At 38.7% G+C, this 26,092-nt stretch overlaps 1 protein-coding gene across 1 annotated transcript in view; it reads left to right on the plus strand.

Moving 5' to 3' along the window:
* Positions 1-26,092, plus strand: part of EYS (eyes shut homolog) — a 1,724,957-nt gene that overhangs the window by 1,558,628 nt on the left and 140,237 nt on the right. The window contains exon 33 of the mRNA XM_059083021.1: positions 13,096-13,268. Coding sequence (XP_058939004.1) covers positions 13,096-13,268 — 173 coding nt within the window. The remainder of the gene's footprint in view (positions 1-13,095; positions 13,269-26,092) is intronic.

Below are 26,092 nucleotides of genomic sequence, written 5' to 3' on the forward strand. Positions count from 1 at the left end.
GGAGGGGACTTGACATGGCACGTCCAGGGTGGCTAAAGTAGGAGAACAATGAATCAGAGGGAAGAGGGGCCAGATCATGTCCAGACCTGTAGGCTCTGGTTAAAAAAAAAAAAAGATTGAATTTTGTTCCACATATAACAGGAAGCCATTGCTTTAAAAGCTGGGGAGGGTTGTGACTGATTACTAGCTGAAGGAATCCATTGAAGAAAGAAAGATGAATACTATGTTATGATGTATAGCAGGAATTTTTTACAGAGTATCACCTTGCTCAACTGAGGGGGAAAAACATCACACTAGTTATGTTTAAGTTAAATGTTGGGTATATTTTGATATAAAATCAGAGACATCCTTGTAGGATCTAGCCTCTGCTTCGTTCTTCAAACCCCCTCCCCTATTCTGAACTCTAGGCAAAAATGGCTGCTTTTGAGTCCTGGGATATGTCAGGCTGTTGCTCATGGCCTTCATATATGTTGTTCACTGTTTGAAACACACCCCACTCTTCACCTAGGCCAATTCCTTATTTTTTATATTTCTGTTTAATTATTAATTTTATTGAAAATTCCCCTCTGATCTCTCACCTAGAAAAAGCCTCCTGCTGTCCTCTCCTGAAGCATCTGTGATCATCTTTCTTAGCACTTAATATAATGTATAATTTAATACTTAATTTCTTAATTCCTGTCTCCCCATTCAGATTGTAAATTCAATACAAAATGGGGCAAGATCTATTTTATTCACCACAGTGCCTAGCAATGTCTGGCATAGAGAGGTCATATTTGTTGAGTGAGTGAATAAATGAATGATTCAAATGAAAGCAAGCCAGCTCTGGCTGAGGTGCAGCAGACTGGGTAAAAGGCCTGTCCTTTTGCCCTTCAAGGAGCCTTATGGACTGTCTTCAAGGAACTTCAGTGCAAAACCAAACACAATGTGACAGCCTTGGTTTTGGCAGATGGGATATCTCTGAAAAATATTTGTATGAAGCTATTTATTGGAGACTTGAGTGACACCTTTTGTTTTAAAAAAAAAAAAGTATCCCTTAAATAGTCCTGTTTTATATATTACAATACACCTTCCTGCCTAGAGCTTTCATGAAGGAATTGGGATAGTCACTAACAATACTTTTTGAGAACAAATGACTCCTGAACAATTTACAGGTTAGCTACTTCTTTTCACTTTTTAAAAAAACAGATAACTTGATTTTAGATATCAGAGGATGAAAGTACCTGCAGGATTTTTCGATTGAAAGTTCTAATGTGTCTCTTCTTTCTAGTGTGAAAGGCTAATCAGTTTCAGGAACATGCTGCCATAGGATTAAGATAAATTGTGCCTTGTCTTTTAAAATCCTGTAGAATAATCACCCTCTCTAAATCCCAAGGAGAACAATAGCTTCCTACATGTGATTAAACTAGCAAACACGTCTTTGTCTTTTGACCTGCTTTTTTGGCTTCTATTTTACTTTGCTTAGACTTAAAACAACTAAGATAAATGAAGATTTTCTAACCCATTTTACACTTTCATGTAAATAAAACCTATGCCAAAAATATAACTCTATTATATGAGTAATAGAAATAACTTTGTGCTAAAGACTATTTTGCATATATGTGCCATGGAGGGAAAGAAGGAGGAATTAACTTTAAATGAAATGAATTCAGAATTGAATTCAAGATTTATACATTCTGAGAAAAGGGTATTAAAATATATGTCTATTCAAATCTATTTTAAGTTGCATAGAAAAATGTCATTCAGTTTGAACTGATTGGATAATTTGTACCAACTAAATAACACATATATGTTAGTCACCAGGAAATCTAACTTTTTTACCAGGAAATATTTCAAACAAATGAAACAAAACTTCAAATGAAGTGTACTAAAAAAAATAAAAAGAAAAGTAGCCTCTAGCTTTCAGAGAGCTGCTCCATGCCATAACCTGTCTCAAAAGAAGGTTTTCTGAACCCAATAGGTAATCCCTTTCCAAACCAGTTCTATTTCTGTGCTATAGTGAGCCTAGCGGTTTTGGATTTGTCAAGTGAATCAATTTAGGAATTGCTTCCTGCAGATGGAGATGCATTTTATGGTGAATCATTGTTTTAAAAATAATAAACTCCTGGGAAAGGGGCTTACAATGATCCCCCCAAATAGCAAAATGTTATGGAGCCAATCTGATGGAATAATTGAGGGGGAGAAACTAATTGAAACTACTGAAACAGCAGGAAAGTTGACTGTTCTGTTTTTTTATCCATTTAATGTAAAAGAAAATTGTTACATCTAATAGAGTGTCCAAAAAACGTGTTAACTAGGCGTCAATACCTTTTAAAACTACCCTTTACCGTCCGTAAGGTCACTGAACTGAGAAGCTCGCCTCTAGCTGAAGCACCTTTTGATGAAGGCTGGCCCATTGTACAGGGTTTTCAAAGAAATAGTCCATTTTAACGTCCTGTCAACCAGTTCCAAGAAGAGATTTAGTCCTTTCCAGGACAAAGAACTTGAAAACTTAAACTTTTAATTGAAAAAGCCTGAAGCCACTTTCAACCTCTTGTATTTAAAACTCAAATTATCCCTTTCAGGATTAAAGGAAAAAAGAAAAAGGAAAAGAAGCACACTTATATCACAGGTAGCAAAGCAGTGATTTATTATCAGTAGTTCTTTCTTCAGGAAAGCCATTTTCAGTTCTCTGACATTTCTATCTCAGTTTTATCAACTTAATACAAAATAATACTCTATAATCATGCCCTAAATATATGTAAATTTGAAGTAAATTTGAACCCTAAAAGAATGAGTTTCCAGATAGTACTGCAGTTAAAATAAAACCACAGCCTTTCTACCTCAGACTTAGTTTAAGGTGGGAGCCCTTTATATATATATATATATATATATATATATATATATATATTTTTTTTTTTTTTTTTTTTTTTTTTTTTTTTTTTTGTGGTACGCGGGCCTCTCACTGTTGTGGCCTCTCCCATTGCGGAGCACAGGCTCCGGACGCGCAGGCTCAGCGGCCATGGCCCACGGGCCCAGCCGCTCCGCGGCATGCGGGATCTTCCCAGACCGGGGCACGAACCCGTGTCCCCTACATCGGCAGGCGGATTCTCAACCACTGCGCCACCAGGGAAGCCCGGAACCGTTTATATTTAATCATACATTCAGTATAACAATAAGCTAAGGGGAAATATGATGATCCCAAACGAAAGACAACCGTGCCCACACTTTGCTAGGGTCAGTCTCTGTTTACTCCTGCTTTCCTCTTAGTACTCCTCCCAGATGGTTCATTTGATAATGAATTATCATCATCATCATCATTGTCTGCAGAACAATTGTGTGAAAAAGAGCTGCAATGCTTTCTATCTGGTCAGTTCTCTCCTACGGGCATAGCTTTCACCTTCACAACTATCCCCAATAAGCTCACCAAATTGCTTTTGGGAACAACAACTTTTTCATGTATGTTAACTGTATCTATCCAAGAAAAAAGTATGTGTTCATTTAAGCTTAAAAAGAACTTTCCCATACCATGTTCCCACACACACGGGTATCTTTTCATGCAGTGATAACAAAAGTAAAATGGACAAATACTTGAGTGCAACCTTTCTTATTTCACTGACATGGTAAGTAGCTGATCCAGCACTTTAAATTCTTTAGGTGTTTGAGTCAAAGTTTATTTTCCTTCAGCTGCCTCTCCCTCAACACCAACTAGCATTGTAATCCATAGGTTCTCTTAATTTTAAACAAAATCAAATTATTTTTACATTCATACAGTTTATTTTGACACTATATCACATATTCACTAGGATATCCATGGATGCTTCAAACAATATTCATGTAAAAATGAGCTCATTATATATTCCCTCTATATTCCAAATCTGTATACTTCAGTTCCAAGAATGGCATCAAAATCTATGCCATTGCCCAAACCAGAAACCAATCATCAGGTTAGCTAAGTATTTTTCCTCTAAGCACGTATCAAACCATTTCTCTCCATGCCCACTTCCATTGGGTTTATCTACACTTCTGTTTGGATTTCTTTAATAACCTACACAACTGGCTAATCTGTGTATAACTCAAGGTCCGGCAGGAGACAGAAGCCACATTCAACTTAGGAAAGTTGAATATGAAGAATTATTAACAAATAACAGAATATTAACTCCTAAAAGATAAACAGTGCATTAAAGAGTTTAGGTATAGTGAATGTAGGGAGCTCTCCCTTCTTCCAGGTCGGAGGAAGAATACTCAGGGAAGGAACAAATTTAGAGCACACACACACACACACACACACACACATACACACACATACACACACACACACACACACACACTGGTGGGTATTTAGACCACCTTACAGAGAGTGTGGCCACTGGATGCAGAAAAGTTCATAAAGGTGCCATAGGCCTGAAATGGGAGAGGAAGCTACCCACTGGGTGCTAAAGAGGCTCCCAGGAAACTGGGCAGGGGCACTGCTGACTCATCCTCCGGGATGTGAGGACCTCCCCAAGAAGCCACCCACAGGACTGCTGCTGAGTCACTAGGGTGCTGCCCACAGCACCAAAGGTCTAGCAGAACTCACTGGAAAACTGTACTTGGAAACACTGCTAAAACTTGCTGGAAGTGAGTACCACTGGGTGCCCCCAGCAGCAGTAAGAAGAAGAAAGCACATCAGAATTAGGAAAGAAATCCCCCTTCCCTCAGTGTCCCCCCCAGTACATTTTCCACACTGTAGCCCTGAAACCTAGCAGGATTGTGGACCTTCCCAGGGGCAGACCTCCATGTCCCCCACCTCTTGTTTGTAGAAAAGCTTTAGCCTCCTAGGCCTTCCCCGAGTTTCAAAGAGCAAGTTTAATCAGAGAAGTGAGAAAATGCAGAAACAAAGGAAAATTTTCAAACAAGCCAAATTAATAATAGTTGCATCATAAAACAAAGTCCAGAACATTTATTTCCTCCTCAAGGGCTATAGATAATATCCTGAACCATGTCCTTGAGCTGTTTTGTAAATACTAAAACCCCGCCAGGTGGAAGAAGCTAACTGCCTGCTGACCACCAGCACATAGACCCCAGACTGGTTGGAACCAAAAGGCTGATGATTGAGATTCCCGACACATCATCCTGTTCCCTCACCACCAACCAATCAGAAGGATGTATGCAAATGGATCACACACCCCTCAATCCTCTCCTTCACCTGACCCTTAAAAACCCTCCCCTGAAAGCCATCAGGGAGTTTGGGTCTTTGGAGCATGAGCTGCCCATTCTCCTTGCTTGGTGCCAGGCTGGGTGCCCTGCAACAAATGCTACATTTTCCTTCACCGCAACTCAGTTCAGTAGATGGGCTTTCATGTTTGGAACAGTAACAGCCCTAGAATAAAAATTCTAAAACATAATATGATTACTTCCCTGCCCAAAATCCTTCAACTGGGTAAAAGGAGAGAAGGGTGAAGAAGTAAGTGCAGGAGATGACGTGGAAAGTCAAGCACTGATGTTGATGACTGAAATTTTAACTGTTGAGTCAGAAACGAAGTCATCTCATGTGAGTATGGGTCACAGTGCTTAGAGACTGGGAAAGATCTGAACAACCATTTTTTGGAAGGAGGAAATGAGTCAGATGAACAGAGACCATGAACTGGACTAACATAAATGTGCAGGCTATGCTACAGGGAGGGAGCTGCACAAGACAAAGGCTTGAACTGGGCTTGGGACTGAGGAAACAACCTCTTATACAGAGTCAGTACTGAATGGCAAACTCGATATTGTTCCTCATAACTGTGTGCCCAACTTTGTATATGACCTTCAGAATTATAAACTAAATATACCATGTGGTTCAAGGGATAGACACTAAACATCTTGACAGTCAATAATATCTGGTCTGTATCATTCAGGACACTGACTCTGCATAAGGAGATCTGGGACAATTCCAGACATCACCTTCTTGATTTAGTGGCAGAGATGCAAACTGTAGTATAAGAGCAAGCCTGCATAAGTATAAGAGTATAAAAGGCAAGAACTCCTCTAAATTTCTTGCTTTTTTCCCCAACCCAAAATTAGAACATAAAGATTTGAGGAAAAAGAGGACCTGAAATACGTGACAAATTGCAAAAAATTACATTTCTTGTTGCAGATTCAACAATGTAGCAATGGTCATAAAAATGTTTCAGTGTTCATAAATGTGCATCTTTTAGAGTTGTTATTTATTATTCCTTATGTTTGTGAGGGATAAATTCTCCCCCAGAGCAATTTTGTAAATAGTCTTTAACATTAGAAAAGAACAACCATCAACATTGCAGGCCATGTTTCCACCTTCTGACAGCAGTTGAACTAACTATGGAAATAGCTGAGTAGCAACTGTATGTGTGTGAACATGACTGAGGTCAGGGGAGCACGTGAAACAACAATTTGTTGGCTTAAACATTTTAAGAGAATCATTTGTTTCTTTTTAATAGGAGTTAAAATAGCATTTGAAAAGCTTATACCAACTCTCCTAGCCTTAAATAGCCTCCAAATAGGCACATTATCTTTACAGAAAATTATCTGAGAACTCCAGAGCTTCATAAGCATTGCATTTACTGATAACATTATATTAAATCCTGCCAAAAATGCCCTTATGGTGCACGGGACTGGAAACTGGATAATTTTGCAATGAACACAGAGTAAGAAAACTAGTCTGAAATCATTTCTTGGACACAAAGTCTAATCTCAAGACCCTTAGATACTTTTTTTAATTGGGGGATGTATGAAATGATGCATTCTAATGCACAATTTTATTTTCTCACCCATCAATATCCTTCTTTCCCAGCCCATTTCTCTTTATTGTTTTTTTCCCTACTTCTTTGCATACTTTTTTTTTATATTTGGTAACAGCTTTATTAAGATATAATTCACATATAATTTGCCCATTTAAAGTGGACAATTCAATAATATTTAGTATATTCGGAGTTGTATAACTATCCCCACAATCAATTTCAGAACATGAAAATCACCCAACAAAGAAAACCTGTACTGTTAAGCTATTACCTCCTAATCCCAGCCCTAGACGATCACTAATCTATTGTTTCTATAGATTCTCTTAGTCTGCAAATTTCTTATAAATTGTTTTCTGTCAATTGATGGACATTTGGTTGCTTTTGTCTTTTGGTTATCATGAGTATGTGATAAACGTTCATTATGAGTTTTTGTGTGGACATATGCTTTCATTTTTATTGGCTTTTTGCCTAGGAGTCAAATTGTTGGGTCAAATCAGACCATTTCTCTTTGTATCAGATTCCATTCTATAGCTCTTATGCCATCATTAACTGATTCAGGCTCAATTAATTGTATGTTTCACCTATGCCCCCTCTTTTCCCTAAAATATAATGAATAGCTGATCAGTGTCACATACTGTGCTAGGCACATTTTCACGCATATCTCATTTAATTTATTTAGCTTATGGTCACTTTTACTATGTTAGCACTCTGGGGTTTGATATTTTCTGAGTCTCCTCCCTTGGAAGCAAGGCTTTAACTCCATTTCATAAGGACAAGTGGGTCCAAAGCAAAAGAAATGGAAAAGATGTCTCTTGCTGGGAAGGAATTTCTGATCATTTTTCTTTATCAATGAAGACATTTTGTAAAATGAACCATGGTTTTAAGAGAGAGAAGGAGGGAAAAAGGGAGAAAAAGAGAGAGATTATAACATAAATTCATATTTTCTTCACAAAATACCCATGAAATAGAATCGGTAGCTCCTAGAACAGGAAGAAACAAAAATATTTTATATCTTTTGTGAATTATTCCTGTTTTATGTATGTTTTATATTTTCTTCACGTGTGAGTCTGGGACTTTTATTATTACTCTTATCATTTTCCATCTTCTTTGTTTCTGCCTTTAGTAAATTCTTTCCATATAAAGTAAAAAGCTCCTGAAACAGAAGGACATTTTCTCAGGCCTCTCTGTTCATGGGTAGACTATACAGGCGATTTTTCTCCTAGTTCACTTTCCAGACCAGCTTAAGATAATTTTCGTTTTGATTTTTTTCTATTACTTTCAGGTTTGGCTACTTTTAAAAAGCAAAAATTAGGGCTTCCCTGGTGGTGCTGTGGTTGAGAGTCCGCCTGCCAATGCAGGGGACACGGGTTCGTGCCCCGGTCCGGGAAGATCCCACATGCCGTGGAGCGGCTGGGCCCGTGAGCCATGGCCGCTGAGCCTGCGCGTCCACAGCCTCTGCTCCGCAACGGGAGAGGCCACAAACAGTGAGAGGCCCGCGTACCACAAAAAAAAAAAAAGAAAAAAAAAGAAGCGAAAAATGTCCAGTATTATGGCATGCCTTGTTGCAAGAAATAGCATCCTTTTAGGCAACTTTGTCTTAGAGACAGACAAAACAACTATGTGTGGTGCTGGGACAGCAAGTCTCCACACACAGCTGAAAACTTCTTTGAAGGGAGTTGAAGGAATTCTTGGGGTGGGGGGATTCCTCTGTGGTTGTAGTTTGGGAAATTCATGTAAGCAGAATGGCAGTCCCTCTTGAACCACAGTTACTCAGGAGCTCTTTTCCGTTCTTCCCTAAGCCTGTGATGTGTGCTATAAATAGAAGAGCCTATGAAGAGAGATGGGCTCTCTTTGCCAACAGTCATTTTATTTTTTAGAAGTGTCTAGAGACATTATTCATAAGGATTCATTCCTGCACACTTTCCGCTGAGAATCTCCCTCTCTTGACACTGTGGGTGGTCAGCTTTGAAATCCACTAATGATCTGTGAGATACAGAGAGTGCAGAAAGAGTTATTTATTTTTTAAGTTAATACACGAGGAGTCCTTTTAGTTCTAGAAGGTTTTCAGGCATCTGGCTGTGCTATGTAAATAGGGAGCATCCTTTTCAAGCCAGCATCTTTGATTTTGTTAGTCAGCTAAATTTTCTAAAGATAATTTTTAATAACCATAGAAACTTAATGACAATCATTTGATATGCTGACTGTATTGTGACTTGTAATCAAATACATTGTAGCAGTTATAGTGCAAAATATACAGATGTTTGCATACACTTAGGTGGGTGGGTTTTTTTAAGGTTTAAAATGAGTGAATATTTTTTCTGCTTCATGTTGTTGTCAAGTGTAAAATATATGTGCAATAGACTCTATATGGCACTCGTAAAATAAAAACAGTCTACTCTTTGTACTTTGATGGGTAGATATCATGTTTTCAGATGTATGCTGGTCAAAAGTCAAAATGTTGCCCCCAAAAAGAAAGAAAATTATAATGCCCTTGCATCCTGCTAAGAAAACAATAGTAACTAGTGCCCATCAAGCTTTTACTCTGGAGAGAAAATTAGTCTCTGGAGAGTTGGCTTAAGCTCAAATAGCCTATGCAAGAGGTTCACCTGATAACATTTTTTAACTGAAGAATCTCGACCTCACCCCAGATCTCCTAAATCAGAATCTCAGAGAGATGTACATTTTAAGATCTCCATGGGAGATTCACTGGGAACATTATGTAGTTCAGGCCAGGTTTTAGAAGCCACCGACATCTGAATACTTGCATTACAGAACTAAGACCTTAAAATCCTTGTTACTGCCTAAATTCTCTTGTCACATACACATGCTATGTCTTACCGAGACTGGTTCATGCACTTATGTTGTCTCCCCAACAAGAGCAGCAGCAACGCTTATTTATCCCATGGCACATGGCTCTGTCAGTGACAGAAGATACTGGTTGACAGCAGTTGGCAATAAATACGGTATTCTGGAGTACAGGTAAAATCTTCCCCAACATCTAAGTTCTCTCCCAGAGCTACTTTCCATTCAGAAAATTGTCCTGACCTCCTTAGAGGAAGATTTGCAAAACAGTTTTCTAGATGGTTTGCCTATTCCATGTGGATAATTCTCCCATAACTAATTAAACAGTGCCCAATAAATTCACAGCAATGTTACAACATCTGGAGTAAACTGAGTGAGGGAGGGTGACATTGTTTTAATCATTATCCAAAAATCGACTGTTACATAGGGTCCTTCAGCCTCAAGGTAATCACTTTCCTGGTCGACACTGCCATTTGCTTCAGGGTATAGAGAGGCACTGAAGTGAGTTACATGACAGCAAAAACAGCTGACTTGCTAGCTTCTGAAGAAGTTGGGATCTAGGAATGAGATTTTTGGCAAGATCTAAATAGGAGTAACCTTTAGATTCTGGTGTGACACAGCTGGTAGCAAAGATCTATTTTATTAAAACTATTGATGAGGTATCTGGCTCTCCAGGAAATCTTTTGGGATTTGAAGGTACAATTTGAAGTGAAGTGTATACAGGTACCATCATCTGGCAAAATATCAATTTGTTAAAGCTGATTCTTTCTAATAACGTACTAATGAAATACCAAGATGGGCCAGAGGGCTTTGGACCCTTGCCCTTGGTTAGCCAGAGGAGGCATTTTCCCCTTTCATATAGTGTTTTCTAGAGAATTTTTAGTTCACTCTCTGCTCTAGCTGTCTACTGATGTACAATGCACACAACTGTCATCTTCCCATGAATTTATACAAGCAAATTCTCCCAACAGCTGATGAAAACAAAAAGGAAATGAGGCTTGATTTATCAATGGAACATGATTAAAATTAGTATTTTCCTTGATTTAACATAAAAGCATCTTAGGTTAAGTCTATATGATTGATTATATTAAATCAATCAATATTTAGATTTGTTTGACTTTCATATATGTGGTGTTCTCCTTTACTATAGAAAGATAAATTTGATCTAGAATGCAGCTTTCAAGAGTGTTATACTCCTACACTTTGTCCTAGAAAACATAAGCTTAATGCTGAGCCTTTAACTCCAAGTTAGGTGGGTAGAGGCAAAGTTACATTAGATTTATCCCTAGCCCCAAACAACATTAAGCTCGTAATTAACCTTTAAGTCACACCAGAAGGCATCTCTGTACCTGCCAGGTGGTCTGGCTATTCTTCCACCACTATATTCAGGCAAGAAGGTACAATATTGGCTCAAGAGTCCTCAAGACTTTGTTTTGTTGCCCCCAAACAGAAGAGTTTGTCTAAGGTGGTGACATTGATTTTTTTTTTTTTTTTTTTTTTTTTTTTTTTGTGGTATGCGGGCCTCTCACTGCTGTGGCCTCTCCCGTTGCGGAGCATAGGCTCCGGACGCGCAGGCCCAGCGGCCATGGCTCACGGGCTTAGTTGCTCCGCGGCATGTGGGATCTTCCCGGACCAGGGCACGAACCGGTAACCCCTGCATCTGCAGGCGGATTCTCAAGCACTGCGCCACCAGGGAAGCCCGGTGACATTGATTTTTAATTTTTTTCCCAACTCTAGAAACCTATGAGATTTTCTACTATTTGAAAACTGCTAAGCAAGTTGCCCTGAAAGTTATAAAATTAGTAAATTACTGATCACTTACAGGATCATCTTATGTGTTGGCAAAATCTGAAGGTCTCAAAGCCTCACCCCAACAAAGCCAGCTTTACCAGCTACCTGATACATACCTTCTCCATAGTGCTTCACCCCATAAACGTTGATAAATAATATAAAGTATAGACACTTTTGGAAAGGGAAACCTCACCAGATTTCCAAGTCAGGTATTTATTAGTATGAAAGAATATGATACTTTCCTGTTAGCAAATTTATTTTGGACTAAGGGGATTAAAAGATGTAAGGAGGGCTTCCCTGGTGGCGCAGTGGTTGAGAGTCCGCCTGCTGATGCAGAGGACACGGGTTCGTGCCCCCGTCTGGGAAGATCCCACATGCCACGGAGCGGCTGGGCCTGTGAGCCATGGCCGCTGAGCCTGCGCGTCCGGAGCCTGTGCTCCGCAACGGGGAGAGGCCACAACAGTGAGAGGCCCATGTAACGCAAAAAAAAAAAAAAAAAAAAGATGTAAGGAAGCTATCAAGAGACCAGAAAGATGAGAAGGACAAGAGAACAATTCCATAGTGTAGGTAAAATCTACAACTAGATTGGGAGGAGGCTGAGTCATGAATACTAAATATGTTAGCTTCCTAGTTTTCAGGGTGGTCCTGGCACCTTCCCTTATGAGATAACAGGCATGTTAAGAAGATAAGATGAAAGCAGGAAAGATAAAAACCTAGATCCATATATGGCAAGGTGCATGGTGGACCGAGGTAACAAGGAGAAAGGGAAAAAAATGGAAGAAAAGGACATCAATATTAAATGGCTTCATTTTACTGCAAGTGACAAAACCGCAACTCATACTGGCTTAAAAACTAAAAGGGGGTTAAGATACCTAGCTTATATAACTGTTGTGTAATGGTTGGATCTAATACCCAAATAATATCATCAATAATCTATCTGTCTCCCCCAGTCTCTAATATTTTCATTGCTATTAGTTATTTATTAGTTATTTATTAGTTATTTATCCTCAGCCCTCTGGATAGGCAGATGCCACCAGCACATTGGCCCTGGGGTCCATCCTGCACTAATCACTGTGATTGACACCAAGAGGTGGTCTGCTCCTCCCAATCAGCGGGCTGAGATTCTTGAGGGCTGGGGATCTGGAAGGGAAAACTAAAACTACTGTTACTTTAAAAGGGGAATAGATGCAGGGAAGGCAGAAACCACAGATTTAAGTCACTCTCCCCTCTGGAAAGTGTTTCCCCAGCAGGTGAGAGGAGTATTTTTCCTGAGCTTTTCTTTCACAGGTGACTCTGGGCCTGGGACCACCAAGCCAAAGTCTAAGCTGGAGAGCTGTGTACTCATTACAGCTCCCCACTATGCTTTTCTTTCCTAATTACCAGAAGGGTGGCTCTTGGAGGACTTGTCCTCTGTGGAGAAGGTTAGCCCCAGCTTGAAATTCTCCTCTGAGCTTGGAACCTAAAATGGATTTTTCTAGTAGACATTTGAAGTACTTTATAGAGGCAACACCACACCCTTTTAATGAAGCCCTGAAAAGGCACATTTTAGGGTGCATAGAATGCATGGCTTTGGACAGTCTAAAAAGCCATTAATCTTCTTTCAATGTAAAGCACACAGCGACAAATACTTATAAGTTTAGAAACACAGAAAGAGAAAGAGAAGAAAAAAACTCCACTTACTAGACAAGACACAATTGTTAATTTTATTTGTGTGTGTGTGTGTGTGTGTAAAAGATCATTTTTTGTTTTCTGATTGGTTTTATAATTGCTTTTCCCTTCTCAGTGATAGTGAAACTTGGTTTTGTGACTGTCCAAGGCTGTACTCGGGCAAGCAGTGCCAGTTTGCAACTTGTGAAAGCAACCCATGTAGAAACGGTGCCACCTGTGTTCCTAAATCTGGGACAGACTTTGTCTGCCTCTGTCCGTATGGAAGGTCTGGTCTCCTCTGCATTGAAGGTAAGAGCTTTTCATTATTGGGCATGAGCACAGGTAGAAGGGGGTGAAGAGAAAGTCACTCAGAGAGAGAGAATCAAGGACAGTACCTGACTGAACAAATCCATCAAATCCTTTCCTTGGTTCTTTTCAAGTCAGTCAAGACAAGACCCATTAATGAGACGGGTCACTGAGCAGGTATTTCTCATACCCACTGAGTAATTATAAAGGAGGTAATAAGTTTTCCCTGAGGTTAGACTACGGAAAATCTCTGTATTATTAAATCTCCATGGCATTCTAATGCTCAGAGAGCAGCAAGGATAATCAGAAAAATACATAAAATCAAATTATTTTACATCATTTTGGCAAACTGAGGGTATAATATTAACAAATCTATGTATTGTAGATAAGTTGTTTTTATTTAAAGATAACAAAACCCATGACATGGTTATTATATCCCAAGAAACTAAATCAGAAATACAAGCCTTGTTCCTCTCTTTAGGAAAATCCGGTATGTAGAAACCCTTCATTACAAAAATGTACAAGTAGCTATAATATAAAATAAGAAGCAAATTGCCTAATAATATAATATTTGCTTTGATATACAGAAATAAATGCTGTAAATATTTTCAGAAATAATTAAAAGTATTTGGTATTAATATTGAAACAACTCAGGACTGGACTTATTTCATCTTCATTTTCACCATAAAGAAAAAAGAAAGTTTACCCCTTTGACACTAGTGGTATTCGTTACCAAATTTTAGACTAAGGCTCCCAAAGTGAGCACAGACCCTACATCCTGGGAAACACACACAATGACACTAACACATCCAGACTGTGCTGACTCATCAAAAAGCTGGGGCCGCACACCTGATGCTACAGGCATGAAAATTGAAACTAGAATAAAGAAGAACCCGTGACCAAAATGTATTTACGGTTTTGAAACGTACATCTTTAAAGGCAACTAAGAGAACAGACTTGATGCGTAGCTGAGAGAGGGGCCCGGCTGTGCGCGTGGCAGGACCATGTTAGACGTGAGCTTTATCTTTGCAATGAGCATCGTAGACGGACGGAACAGAAGTCTTGCCCTTCCCTATGAAAACCTCATGCTTCTTAGACATAATCATTCCATTCAGATAAAAGCTATTGGAAAATGTAATTGATGGCAATACATTTGATTACTAAAGGATAAATCATCAATTTCGCTTCCTGCTTGAAAATCACTGACCATATGAAATAAGAAATGAAGATTTACAAGAATATCTTCATGTATTTACAAAAAAAATCTTGTTTATTCCCCTTTCTTAGTCTTATTAGGGTTCCAAAGATGCAAAGATTTATGAATGATTGAGACAGAAAAGATCACACCAAGTGTATTAGGCTCTTTGCCTCAGTGTCAGTAAGAAGAAATTCCTGCATGCGCCCATCCAGAGGAATGTCTCAAAATAAGTAGCCTATCCATTAATGTTTCCACAAATGTGCCAGGTCCATTTGAGAATCCTGCCCTTGTAGAGCTTACTTTCTGACTGAGAAGATAAAAAGGAAATAGAAACGGCTCGAGACACAATATAAACGTTATGAAGAGAATTATGAAGGAAACGAGGATGGAGAAAGTAGCTGAGGAGTGTTGCCAATCTCACCACAAGAATGACTCCAGGAGGGGGGAGGTCAGTGCTGAGGCCTAAAGAATAAGGAGGAAAAACAAGTCTCCAGGCAGAAGGTTCAGAAAATGGAAAAGCCTAAAGAGAGAGCCTGAGCCTTTTGAAGAATGAGAGGTGCTTCCATGGCTGGGGAACAAGGAGCAAGGCTTAGACTCTTTCTGGAGTACTTAGGAAGCCATGGCCGGTGGGTTTCAAACAGGCACATGGTTTATATGTATTTGCTTAAACCATTTTGATTTTAGAGATTGATTTTAGAAGGCTTCTGTCTCTGATCCTGAGAAAAGATAATTTTGCCTAAGGCAAGGTTGATGGCAGTAGAGAATGAAATAAGTGAACTTGAGATCAGTTCTGGGGACAGAACTGGAAACATACTGGAAAAGTAAGTGTGAGAAGGGCTGAGTCAAGAACAATGGCTGGATTTCTGTTTGTTCGTTTGAACTGCAGGTAGATGGTGGCACCCAAATCATTGCTTGGACCATTCAGGCAACCTGACCTCCAGGGGGTTGTCCAGAACATGCTGAATATACGTTTACTCATTAGAGAAAAGTGTAGAGCAAACCAGTTGAGCATGGTTCTTGCCCAGTTACAACTACATGTGAGAACAGGCACAGGAAAAACTGAGACTCCCTTTCTTATCTTGGCCTTTTTGTTAATACCAGAGGATTAAAAACTCAGCTTGTTTTATCAGCAATTGTGTTTGCTACATATCACTTTTCTTTCAAATTATAGCCATGTCTGCCATGCCAATGTATTCTTTGGGGGATAATAGAAAATATAATTATGACATTTCCTAGCTTGTTGATGTTTCACTGGGGAATTCATTCCCGGTCGATCACAGCAATGCTGATGGAGATGAACACTGGAAATGGAAAGCTCTAGCTGCCTTCTTCATAAAGTGCTTGACTCTCCTCAGCCACACTTCCTGTGGCCTGTTCCTACCAGGAAAAACCTCTTCTTGTTTTCTTAACCACACGTCTTTCTAAAGACAAAAGGTAGATGTTTTCTCTTGTCTCTTGCCCTCTTGTGTCCCTTCTATAAATATTTCTTAATTTACCTTCTCCTCCAACCTAGGTCACTCATTGGACACAGGTTTTGAAGAAAGCAACACCATCCTGATTGCAAGCCCAGACCCTGCAATCAGTGTGCTGGGTTCAAATCCCCATTCTCTGCTGACTAGACAACTGGGTGATCTCAGCAAGTCACTGGGTCTCTCAGAACTTCAACTTCAATGAATATAATAATAGAACCTACCTTAGAGATTCAGTGAGAATTAAGTGAGATAATTCATGTAGAGTGCCTAACACGTTACTGATCATATAGAAAATGCTTTTGGAATGAAACAATGCCATTTGCAGCAACATGGATGGACCTAGAGATTATCATACTAAGTGAAGTAAGTCAGACGGAGAAAGACAAATACCACTTATATGTGAAATCTAAAATATGACACAAACGAACTTATCTGCAAAACAGAAACAGACTCACAGACATAGAGAACAGACTTGTGGTTGCCTGGGGGTGGCGGGGGGGAAGGACTGGGTGTTTAGGGTTAGCAGATGCAAACTATTATATAGAGGATGGATAGACAACAGGGTCCTACTGGAGAGCACAGGGCACTATATCCAATACCCTATGATAAACCATAATGGAGAAGAATATAAAAAAAGAATGTATATATATATATATATATATGTATATATATATATATACATATATATATATATATATATATATATACGTAACTGAGTCACTTTGCTATACAGCAGAAATGAACACAACATTGTAAATCAGCTATACTTCAATTTTTAAAATGCTTTTGTTTTTTAAGGGTGTCAAGCCAACATTCTCACATGCACAGTGAACTGCCACATCTTAATGTGGGAGAGGAGGCTGGATCTCCATCTCAGCTAAAAAGGAAACTTTCTAGGATATCAAAGGAAATCAAAATTAATTTTCTTTTAAAAATTTTTCTGAGTTGGTGACACTCTTCGCAGTGACTGGAGACAAGCCAGGGTATCACAAAATCAGGGAGGAGAGTGGCATCCCAGTGACAGATTATCAGCAGGCTGTTTAAGGACAAGATACCTCTATAAAGCAGCTTAATGTCAGGCTGGCATTTTGTGATGGCATACTTCAAACAAGTGTAATTTTATGTCATGTAAGCTTGTGACTCTTGACAGCATCTACTCTAAGATCCAGCTTTTCCTCTCCAACTCCACAGCTGCTTGATTGCCCTGCTGTTCACCTGACCTCAGTATCCTTCCTTTCCCACCATGTTTAAATCCTGTGTTTTCTAGCTCCTGGTTACAAAGAAGTGTTGAAAAGATCAAGCCCAATCCCAGAGGGGAGTAAGGAGATAGTGGATTGTGGCCATACAAAAAAGCACTCAGTAAAGTGATTGCACTTGCTCTGGGTTGAAGGCAACCCTTGAGAAGTCTGCATTTTCTCTTCCTTAAGAACTGAGGGAATTGTCTTTCCTTTTGTTCAGTGGGAAGGTACATACCTCCTGCCTTTCACCTTTTTTTTCTATCTGTAAAGAAAAAAAATTAGATTGACACATATAAAAAGGCAACAATTAAAATAAGTACATGTCTCAACATACACCGAAATGCTTGTGACAAGTAGCCTTGATGGACACCTGCCAACGAATCCACTGGCACATGGATTAGCACCTTTCTTCTGTTTATGCAAGAGGCAATTCCAGCAGAGCAAAGTCACAGCTATTGTTCCCATAATTATTACAAGTACTTTGTGTCTATAAGCAAATGAGTCTTTAAAAATATATACAGGGCTTCCCTGGTGGCGCAGTGGTTGAGAATCCGCCTGCGGATGCAGGAGACACGGGTTCGTGCCCTGGTTCGGGAAGATCCCACATGCCGTGGAGCAACTAAGCCCGTGAGCCATGGCCGCGGAGCCTGTGCGTCCGGAGCCTGTGCTCTGCAACGGGAGAGGCCACAACAGTGAGAGGCCCGCATACCGCAAAAAAAAAAAAAAAAAAAAAAAAAAAATATACAAAACTATCCAGGAAATATTTTCTGATGAATGTCTTTCATGAGGTTTATATGTATCTATAATTAATGCTATAATCTTTCTCTAAAGGCATTATGCTTCCTACCAATGATTGGTGTTGGATTTAATTATCTATATGTACACACACATACATACACAAATACATTCACACACACACGCACACACCCATCAATTAAAAACAGTGAGGGGCTTCCCTGGTGGCGCAGTGGTTGAGAGTCCACCTGCCGATGCAGGGGACATGGGTTCATGCCCTGGTCCAGGAAGATCCCACATGCCGTGGAGCGGCTGGGCCCGTGAGCCATGGCCGCTGAGCCTGCGTGTCCGGAGCCTGTGCTCCGCGACAGGAGAGGCCACAACAGTGAGAGGCCCACGTACCCCAAAAAAGCCCACAATGAGATTAAAAGGTATTTTGGGGATTTCCTTGGTTGTGCAGTGGTTAAGAATCTGCCTGCCAATGAAGGTGAGACACGGGTTGGATCCCTGGTCTTGGAAGATCCCATGTGCAGTGGAGCAACTAAGCCTGTGTGCCACAACTACTGAGCCTGCGCTCTACATCCATGAGCCACAACTACTGAGCCCTACTGCCATAACTACTGAAGCCCATATGCCTAGAATCCATGCGCTGCAAGGAGAGAAGCCACTGCAATGAGAAGTCCATGCACCGCCACAAAGAGTAACCCCTGCTCCCCATAACTAGAGAAAGCCCATGTGCAGCAATGAAGACCCAATGGAACCATAAACCAACCAACCAACAAACAAACAAATAAATAAATAAATAAAATTTATTTTTAAAATTAAAAGATATTTTGACTTGGGGAATTATACCAGTTGTGGCAGAGTCTGCTAGTTGTTTAACCAATATATTCTCTCCTTTTTTGTTAATATACCCCCGATTTTATTAGGAGCAGTAATGTACCCAGCTGAAATGCCTCAGTCTCCCTTAAAGCTGAGTTCAGCCATGAGACTAAATTATGAACAATCAGATGTAAGTCGAAGTATTTCTGAACCTCTGGAAAAACTCCTTAAGAGCGGAATGACCCCCAACCCTCCTTTCTTAAACCTGGAATGTGGATAAGATGATTCAAATTCCAAAAATCATCATGGATCACAAGGCAACCTTGAAAATGGAAGATACATGCTAGGATAGTAAAGCAAAAACATGAAATAAGCCTAAATCCCTGATAACTATAAAACTATCACACCAGCCAGGGATTGCCCACCATCCAACTTTTGTTAACGAGGGAGAAATAATCTATTTGGTTTATGCCTCTTTTATTTTGCTATGTGGTATCTACTATATGTAGTTAAACCTAATCCTTTCTAATACAATCAGTGTCAAAATTTCCCCAAACTTTATAACCTGATATGTTTTCTCAAATATTTCTGATTTTGTTCATAAGCTCTTAGACTCCTTTTCAAAGAGAGAAAAAGTAGAGGATTTCTTTTGTTATCTTATTTCATACTATACGTTTTAATAAATTATAAGTTTATAAAATATATTTTTCAGCCCAATGGAAGCATGGTATGGACATTATTTCAATATTATAAAAGAAATATCCCAAGGTAAGCAGCAAAATGAAAAACTCTGTTTTTTCCAAATTAGACAAATAATTTAGAAAACAAATTTTAGATCTTACTTATGAAACATTACCCTTCTCTTAAAACTACCCCCATGAGACTATTTCTAACAATCACACTAAATAAAAAATCAAATTCATTTGTAGATTTTCACATTTCAAATTCTAGTGAGGCATGCATCTGTTATTGTCTGCTTTTAAGCAGAGAACAAAGACTGTTCATCGAACTCTTCCTAATTTTTTGCCTCCAGAATTCTGTCAGTAAAGAGCTAAACTTTAACAGGCAATTGTCCCTTCTGTTCATTCCAGGGCTTTGTCATTGTCTAGCAACCTCCCAGAACTCTGCCTCCCAACACTAGCATTTTCTGCTTGTTAAAAATGTCTTTAAAATGGATCGACTATGAACAGAGGCAGAATTGTCTCTCCTGAATGTATTTATGACAAACTGACTTCTTCAACCGTGTGTGGAAATGTAACCTCTGCAGTTTGTCCTGAGCTCACCAGAGAATTTAACTTTGCAGGTCTGTCAGTCCAGGCCTTCCCAAAAAGAGTTGATTTTTTTGTTATAAAATGAATACTGTCAGATTCCACCGTACCCATCAGGTTACACTCAGTCGGGTTAAGAGTTGTGCAGCTGTGATGCCCCTGCCAGCAACAAGCAACAGAGAGCATGAACACATTTGTTGTACATTTAAAAACTCTTCACAGAGAGGGACAATTGATTATAGCCTGAGTAAATTTATGGTGCATCAGAAACTGCAAAGTGAACATTTTGTAAAGAGGCAATGAAATTTATTGATTATTAGGAATGAAATAAATAGGGAGGGAAGTGCCACTGTGTTATGTAAATTGCCCACCACTCTATACACTGGCAGCAGCTATCCAGTTCAGGGTTTGTGTTTGTTTGTATTTACAGATGTGCTCATATTTTATCTTTTCTAATATTTTGTCATCCCATGACTTTGAGCTTGTAAATGGCTTCCTGTGTTCCTTAGGATGAGATAAGAACTGCTTAAAGTCATGTACAAACCGGACTGGACAAACCCCCACTTATCCCCAACGCCCCCCTCCAATTCACACTATTTTGTGATTCTCTTGTTTTTTAAATTTTTTTATTGAAGTATAGTTGATTTACAATGTTGTTTCAATCTCTGCCTATACAGCAAAGTGACTCAGTTATACACCTATATTCATTCTTTTTTTTGATTCTTTTCCATTATGGTTTATCGCAGGATATTGAGTATAGTTCTGCATGCTATACATTAGGACCTTGTTTATCCATTCTAAATGTAATAGTTTGCATCTACAAACCCCAAACTCCCATTCCATCCCTCTCCCTCTCCCCCATCCCTTTGGCAACCACAAGTCTGTTCTCTATGTCTGCGAGTCTGTTTCTGTTTTGTGGATAAGTTCATTTGTGCCATATTTTATATTCCACATAGAAGTGATTTCATATGATATTTGTCTTTCTCTTTCTGACTAACTTCACTTAGTATGATAATCTCTAGTTGCATCCATGTTGCTGTAAATGGCATTATTCCATTCTTTTTATGGCTGAGTAGTATTACATTGTACATATGTACCACATCTTCTTTATTCATTCATCTATTGGTGAACATTTAGGTTGTTCTCACGTTTTGGCTGTTGTGAACATTGTCATGAACATAGGGGTGCATGTATATTTTTGAATTATAGATTTGTCTGGATATATTCCCAGGAGTGCGATTGCTATATCTTATGGTAATTCCATTTTTAGTTTTTTAAGGAACCTCCATACTGTTCTCCATAGTGGCTGTATCAATTTACATTCCCACCAACAGTGCAAGAGGGTACCCTTTTCTCCACACCCTCTCCAGCATTTGTTATTCATAGACTTTTTAATTATGGCCATTCTGAAAGGTGTGAAGTGGTACCTCTTTGTAGTTTTCACTTGCATTTCTCTAATAATTAGTGATGTTGAGCATCTTTTCATGTGCCTACTGGTCATCTCTATGTCTTCTTTGGAGAAATTTCTACTAAAGTCTTCTGCCAATTTTTCGATTGGGTTGTTTCATTTTTTGTTGTTGAGTTGTATAAGCTGTTTGTATATTTTGGAGATTAAGCCCTTGTCAGTCACATCATTTGCAAATATTTTCTCACATTCCATAGGTTGTTACTTTGCTTTTTTTAAAAAATGATTTTCTTTGCTGTGCAAAAGCTTGTAGGTCCCTTTTGTTTTTATTTTTATTGCCTTGGGGGACTGACCTAAGAAAACATTGGTACAATTTATGTCAGAGAATGTTTTGCCTATGTTCTTTTCTAAGAATTTTATGGTGTCATGTCTTATGTTTAAGTCTTTAAGCCATTTTGAGTTTATTTTTGTGCATGATGTGAGGGTGTGTTCTACCTTCATTGATTTACATGTAACTGTCCAACTTTCCCAGCAGCACTTGCTGAGGAGACTGTCTTTTCCCTATTTTATATTCTTGCCTCCTTTGTTGAAGATTAATTGACCTTAGGTGTGTGGGTTTATTTCTGAGCTCTTTATTCTGTTCCATTGATCCTTATGCCTGTTTTTGTACCAATACCATGCTGTTTTGATTACTATAGCTTTGTAGTATTGTCTGAAGTCTGGGAGAGTTATGCCTCTTGCTTTGTTTTTTTTCCCTCAGGATTGCTCTAGCAATTTTGAGTCTTTTATGGTTCCATATACATTTTTGGATTATTTGTTCTAATTCTGTGAAAAATGTCATGGGTAATTTGATAGGGATTGCACTGAATCTGTAGATTGCCTTGGGTAGAATAGAGTCATTTTGACAATATTGATTCTGCCAATTCAAGAGCATGGGCTATCTTTCCATTTCTTTGAATCCTTTTTATTTCCTTTATTAATGTTTTATAGTTCTCAGCATACAAGTCTTTCACCTCCTTGGTCAGGTTTATTCCTAAGTTTTTTTCTTTTTTTTTTTTGGTGGGGGGTGGTAGGCGGGCCTCTCACTGTTGTGGCCTCTCCTGTTGCGGAGCACAGGCTCCGGACACGCAGGCTCAGCGGCCATGGCTCACAGGCCCAGCTGCTCTACGGCATGTGGGATCTTCCCAGACCAGGGCACAAACCCGTGTCCCCTGCATCGGCAGGCAGATTCTCAACCACTGTACCACCAAGGAAGCCCGATTCCTAAGTATTTTTTGGTGCAAATTTAAAAGGTATTGTTTTTTTTACATTCCTTTTCTGATATTTCATTGTTCGTTTAAAGGAATGCAATGGATTTCTGAATGTTAATCTTGTGTCCTGCCACTTTGCTGAATTTATTTGTTAGATCTAGTAGTTTTTGTGTGGAGTCCTTAAGGTTTTTTATATATAGTATCATGTCAGCTGCATATAGTGACTATTTTACCTCTTCTCTTCCAATTTGGATAACTTTTATTTCTCTTTCTTGTCTAATTGCTGTGGTTAGGGCTTCCAATACTATGTTGAAGAGAAGTGGTGAGAGTGGACATCTTTATCTTGTTCTAGACTTTAGTGGGAAGGTTTTCAGCTTTTCACCACTGAGTATCATGTTGGCTGTTGGTTTATTATTAATGGCTTTTATTATGTTGAGATATATTCCCTCTATTCCCACTTTGGTAAGAGTTTTTATCATGAATGGATGTTGAATTTTGTCAAATGCTTTTTCTGAATCTATCAAGATGATCATGTGGTTTTTTACTTTTCTTTTGTTAATGTGGTATACTACATTGATTGATTTGCATTTGTTGAATCATCCCTGTGAACCTGGGATAAATCCTACTTGGTTGTGGTGTATGATCTTTTTTATGTATTGTTGGATTCAGTTTGCTAATATTTTGTTGAGAATTTTTGCATCTATACTCATCAAAGATATTGGCCTGTAATTTCCTCTTTTGATGGTGTCTTTGTCTGGTTCTTGGTATCAGGGTGATGGTGGTGGTTTCATAGAATGTCTTTGGGAGTGTTCCCTCCTCTTCAATCTTTTGGGTGTTTGAGAAAAATTGGTATAAGTTCTTCTTTGTATGTTTGGTAGAATTCACCTGTGAAGCCATCTGGTCCAGGACTTTTGTTTGCAGGAACTTTTTTTATTACAGATTCTATTCAATATTTCACTTCTAGTGATCAGTCTGTTCAAATTATCTATTTCTTCTTGATTCAACTTTGGTGGGCTGTATGTTTCTGGAAAGTTGTCCATTTCTTCTAGGTTGTCAAATTTGTTGGCGAACAGTCTGTCTGTTTCTCTTTTAAATGCCAGCCACACACCACACCATCCATCCCTCAGACTGTGCACTGTGTGAAGGTAAACATCGCCTTGCCTGGGCCATCACCACAGTGGTGAAGGGGCCAAAGGTGCCTACATGTGGCAAGCTCTCAAATTCTTGCTGAATTGCAAATGATTTGAAAGTTCTTTAGAATATTCATGTAAGCTGTTACCCTGAGTGTTCTACTAAACCTATTATTTAGGGGGAAATCAATAAGTATTTGTCAAATTGAAAAGGTAAACCAGTTAAATAATCAATGAATGAAGAGTCTAATATGGAACTTTCCAGAAGTGTGTTCCACAGCACGCTAGGGCAACAGGAGTGGGTTGAAATGAACTCACATCTATTGGGTGCTTGCTGTATGCCAGGCCCTCAGCTAAGCACTTACTTTACATCTTCCTACATGATCCACATAATAACCTAAGGAGACATGTCATTATTCATCATGCAGGTAAGGAAACTGAGGCTCAAAGAGTTTAAATAACTAGTCAAAAATGATATAGTTTGTGAGTGGTGGGTAGATCTGGAACCAGAAATCTCAGACTTCAGCCTTTCTTTAAAACATTGTGTAGTTTTATAATGTCCCCTTTTGGGAACTCACAGTGTGTAGTCACACAACAAAGACTCTGAGAAGCTGTACAATAACACAGCACTCTTCTTTCTCACAGAACAAGCTTTTCACAGAATACGCTGGAGTAGTTCCTAAAGTGGTATATGCACACTCCACTGTGGTATTGGAAGAAAATATTACATCTCTTTTTTAATGTCTGTCTTTTAATTTGTGTTTTTTATGCTTTATGATGTCCACATTATATTAATATATATATATAATTTAAATAAATAATATATATGAGCCATGATCACAGAAGTTTAGAGACTAGCACTTCCCTTTCAAACATGGCCTGAAATTTTTATTCATTCCACTGACTTCATGAAACTAACTTGGAGAAACTGATTTCAAAGTACCCTTGAAATGCTTGGAATATATAATATATAAAATGTATTACACTATTCCATTTTGTTGATATTGTTAGAGGAAACAATGGAGTGGCATATTAGAAAGCTGCTTATTCTTGTTCTTAAAGTCCTTTAAAACAACCCACTCCCCCCAATACAATTAAGTTACTTAAATTTGCATCCTCTAAGCTCATGCTTCCTGAGCTGTGGAAAAGATGCTAAGAAGACCCTGGTTGCAGGGCAGAGTGACTGCAATACCAACAGCAAGCTCACTGTGGAAAGTCAAGAGCATTCTATGGAAATGTGTCCCTCTGGGCAGGCTTTCCCCAGCATAAATATCCAGTTAAGACCCCTTAGGCCTAAACTGAACAGAATAAATTTAAGTGGAAGCCATTCTTCCTTCTCTGCATCACAATTCAATAAAAATCTGAAGTGCTTAAAATTCTATTATGCGTTTATCACTCAGCATTCTGTTTTGTTACAATTTTCCTCAATGAGTCAATGACTTGATCCTTGCTTTCTTCTTGGTCCTTTTACCAAATGGTGACCCTTCAATACTTTAAGTTTCCAAAGAAATATTCAACTTTGGTAAAGTTATAGTTCGTATACTTGATAAGATCAACTAAACCTGGAAAGATTGATACCTTTAGATGGATGATTTTTCAACTCAGATAAATAAACAGTTTCTTAGAGAAAAAAATTAATCCAGCAAGGTAGTATTTTTGAAAGTGTAACAATTACTGTAGAATTGATTAATCAAAATAATTAAACCAGTAATTCCAGTAAACTCATGACGTACATCTGGGATTAAATAACTTGGCCAATGGGGTCTGGGATTCCTATCATTACACATTTGTAAGACAATTATTAAATTGGGGAATAATGACAAAAAATAGAGAGGGAGAAAGAGAGAATATTTCTGAAAGTTAATTACAGCTTGTAACAAAATCCCAACATCATATGTACATATGTTGCATTAAAATTATTCAATGTATCTGACATCTGCATGCTCTCCACAATTATGAGAGTTCTATATACCTTCCCTTGCTTTATCCTACCCCTACTCTTGAGAAATTAAGGATAAATCCAAAGGTAAGGATAAGCAGAGTTAAATGATCTCAATTTGGCTGTGATGATGTTGTCATAAACCCTGAATCTAAATGTGAACTGCAAATGGGAATTATAAACACTCGATATCAGAAGCATGGTTCACATCTCAAAATGTATGAATTACTTAGTATGAACAATGGTTGCTGAAAGGCTATTTGAGTCCTTGGTTTTCTAAGGAGAGCATGATGTAAGGATTACTAAGAACTGGGCTTCCTATTCATTTCTGAAATTAAAAATCTGAAGAGCAAACAAGAATAATTTACAA

Source organism: Kogia breviceps, chromosome 13 (assembly GCF_026419965.1).
Source record: "Kogia breviceps isolate mKogBre1 chromosome 13, mKogBre1 haplotype 1, whole genome shotgun sequence".
Classification (NCBI taxonomy): Eukaryota; Metazoa; Chordata; class Mammalia; order Artiodactyla; family Physeteridae; genus Kogia; species Kogia breviceps.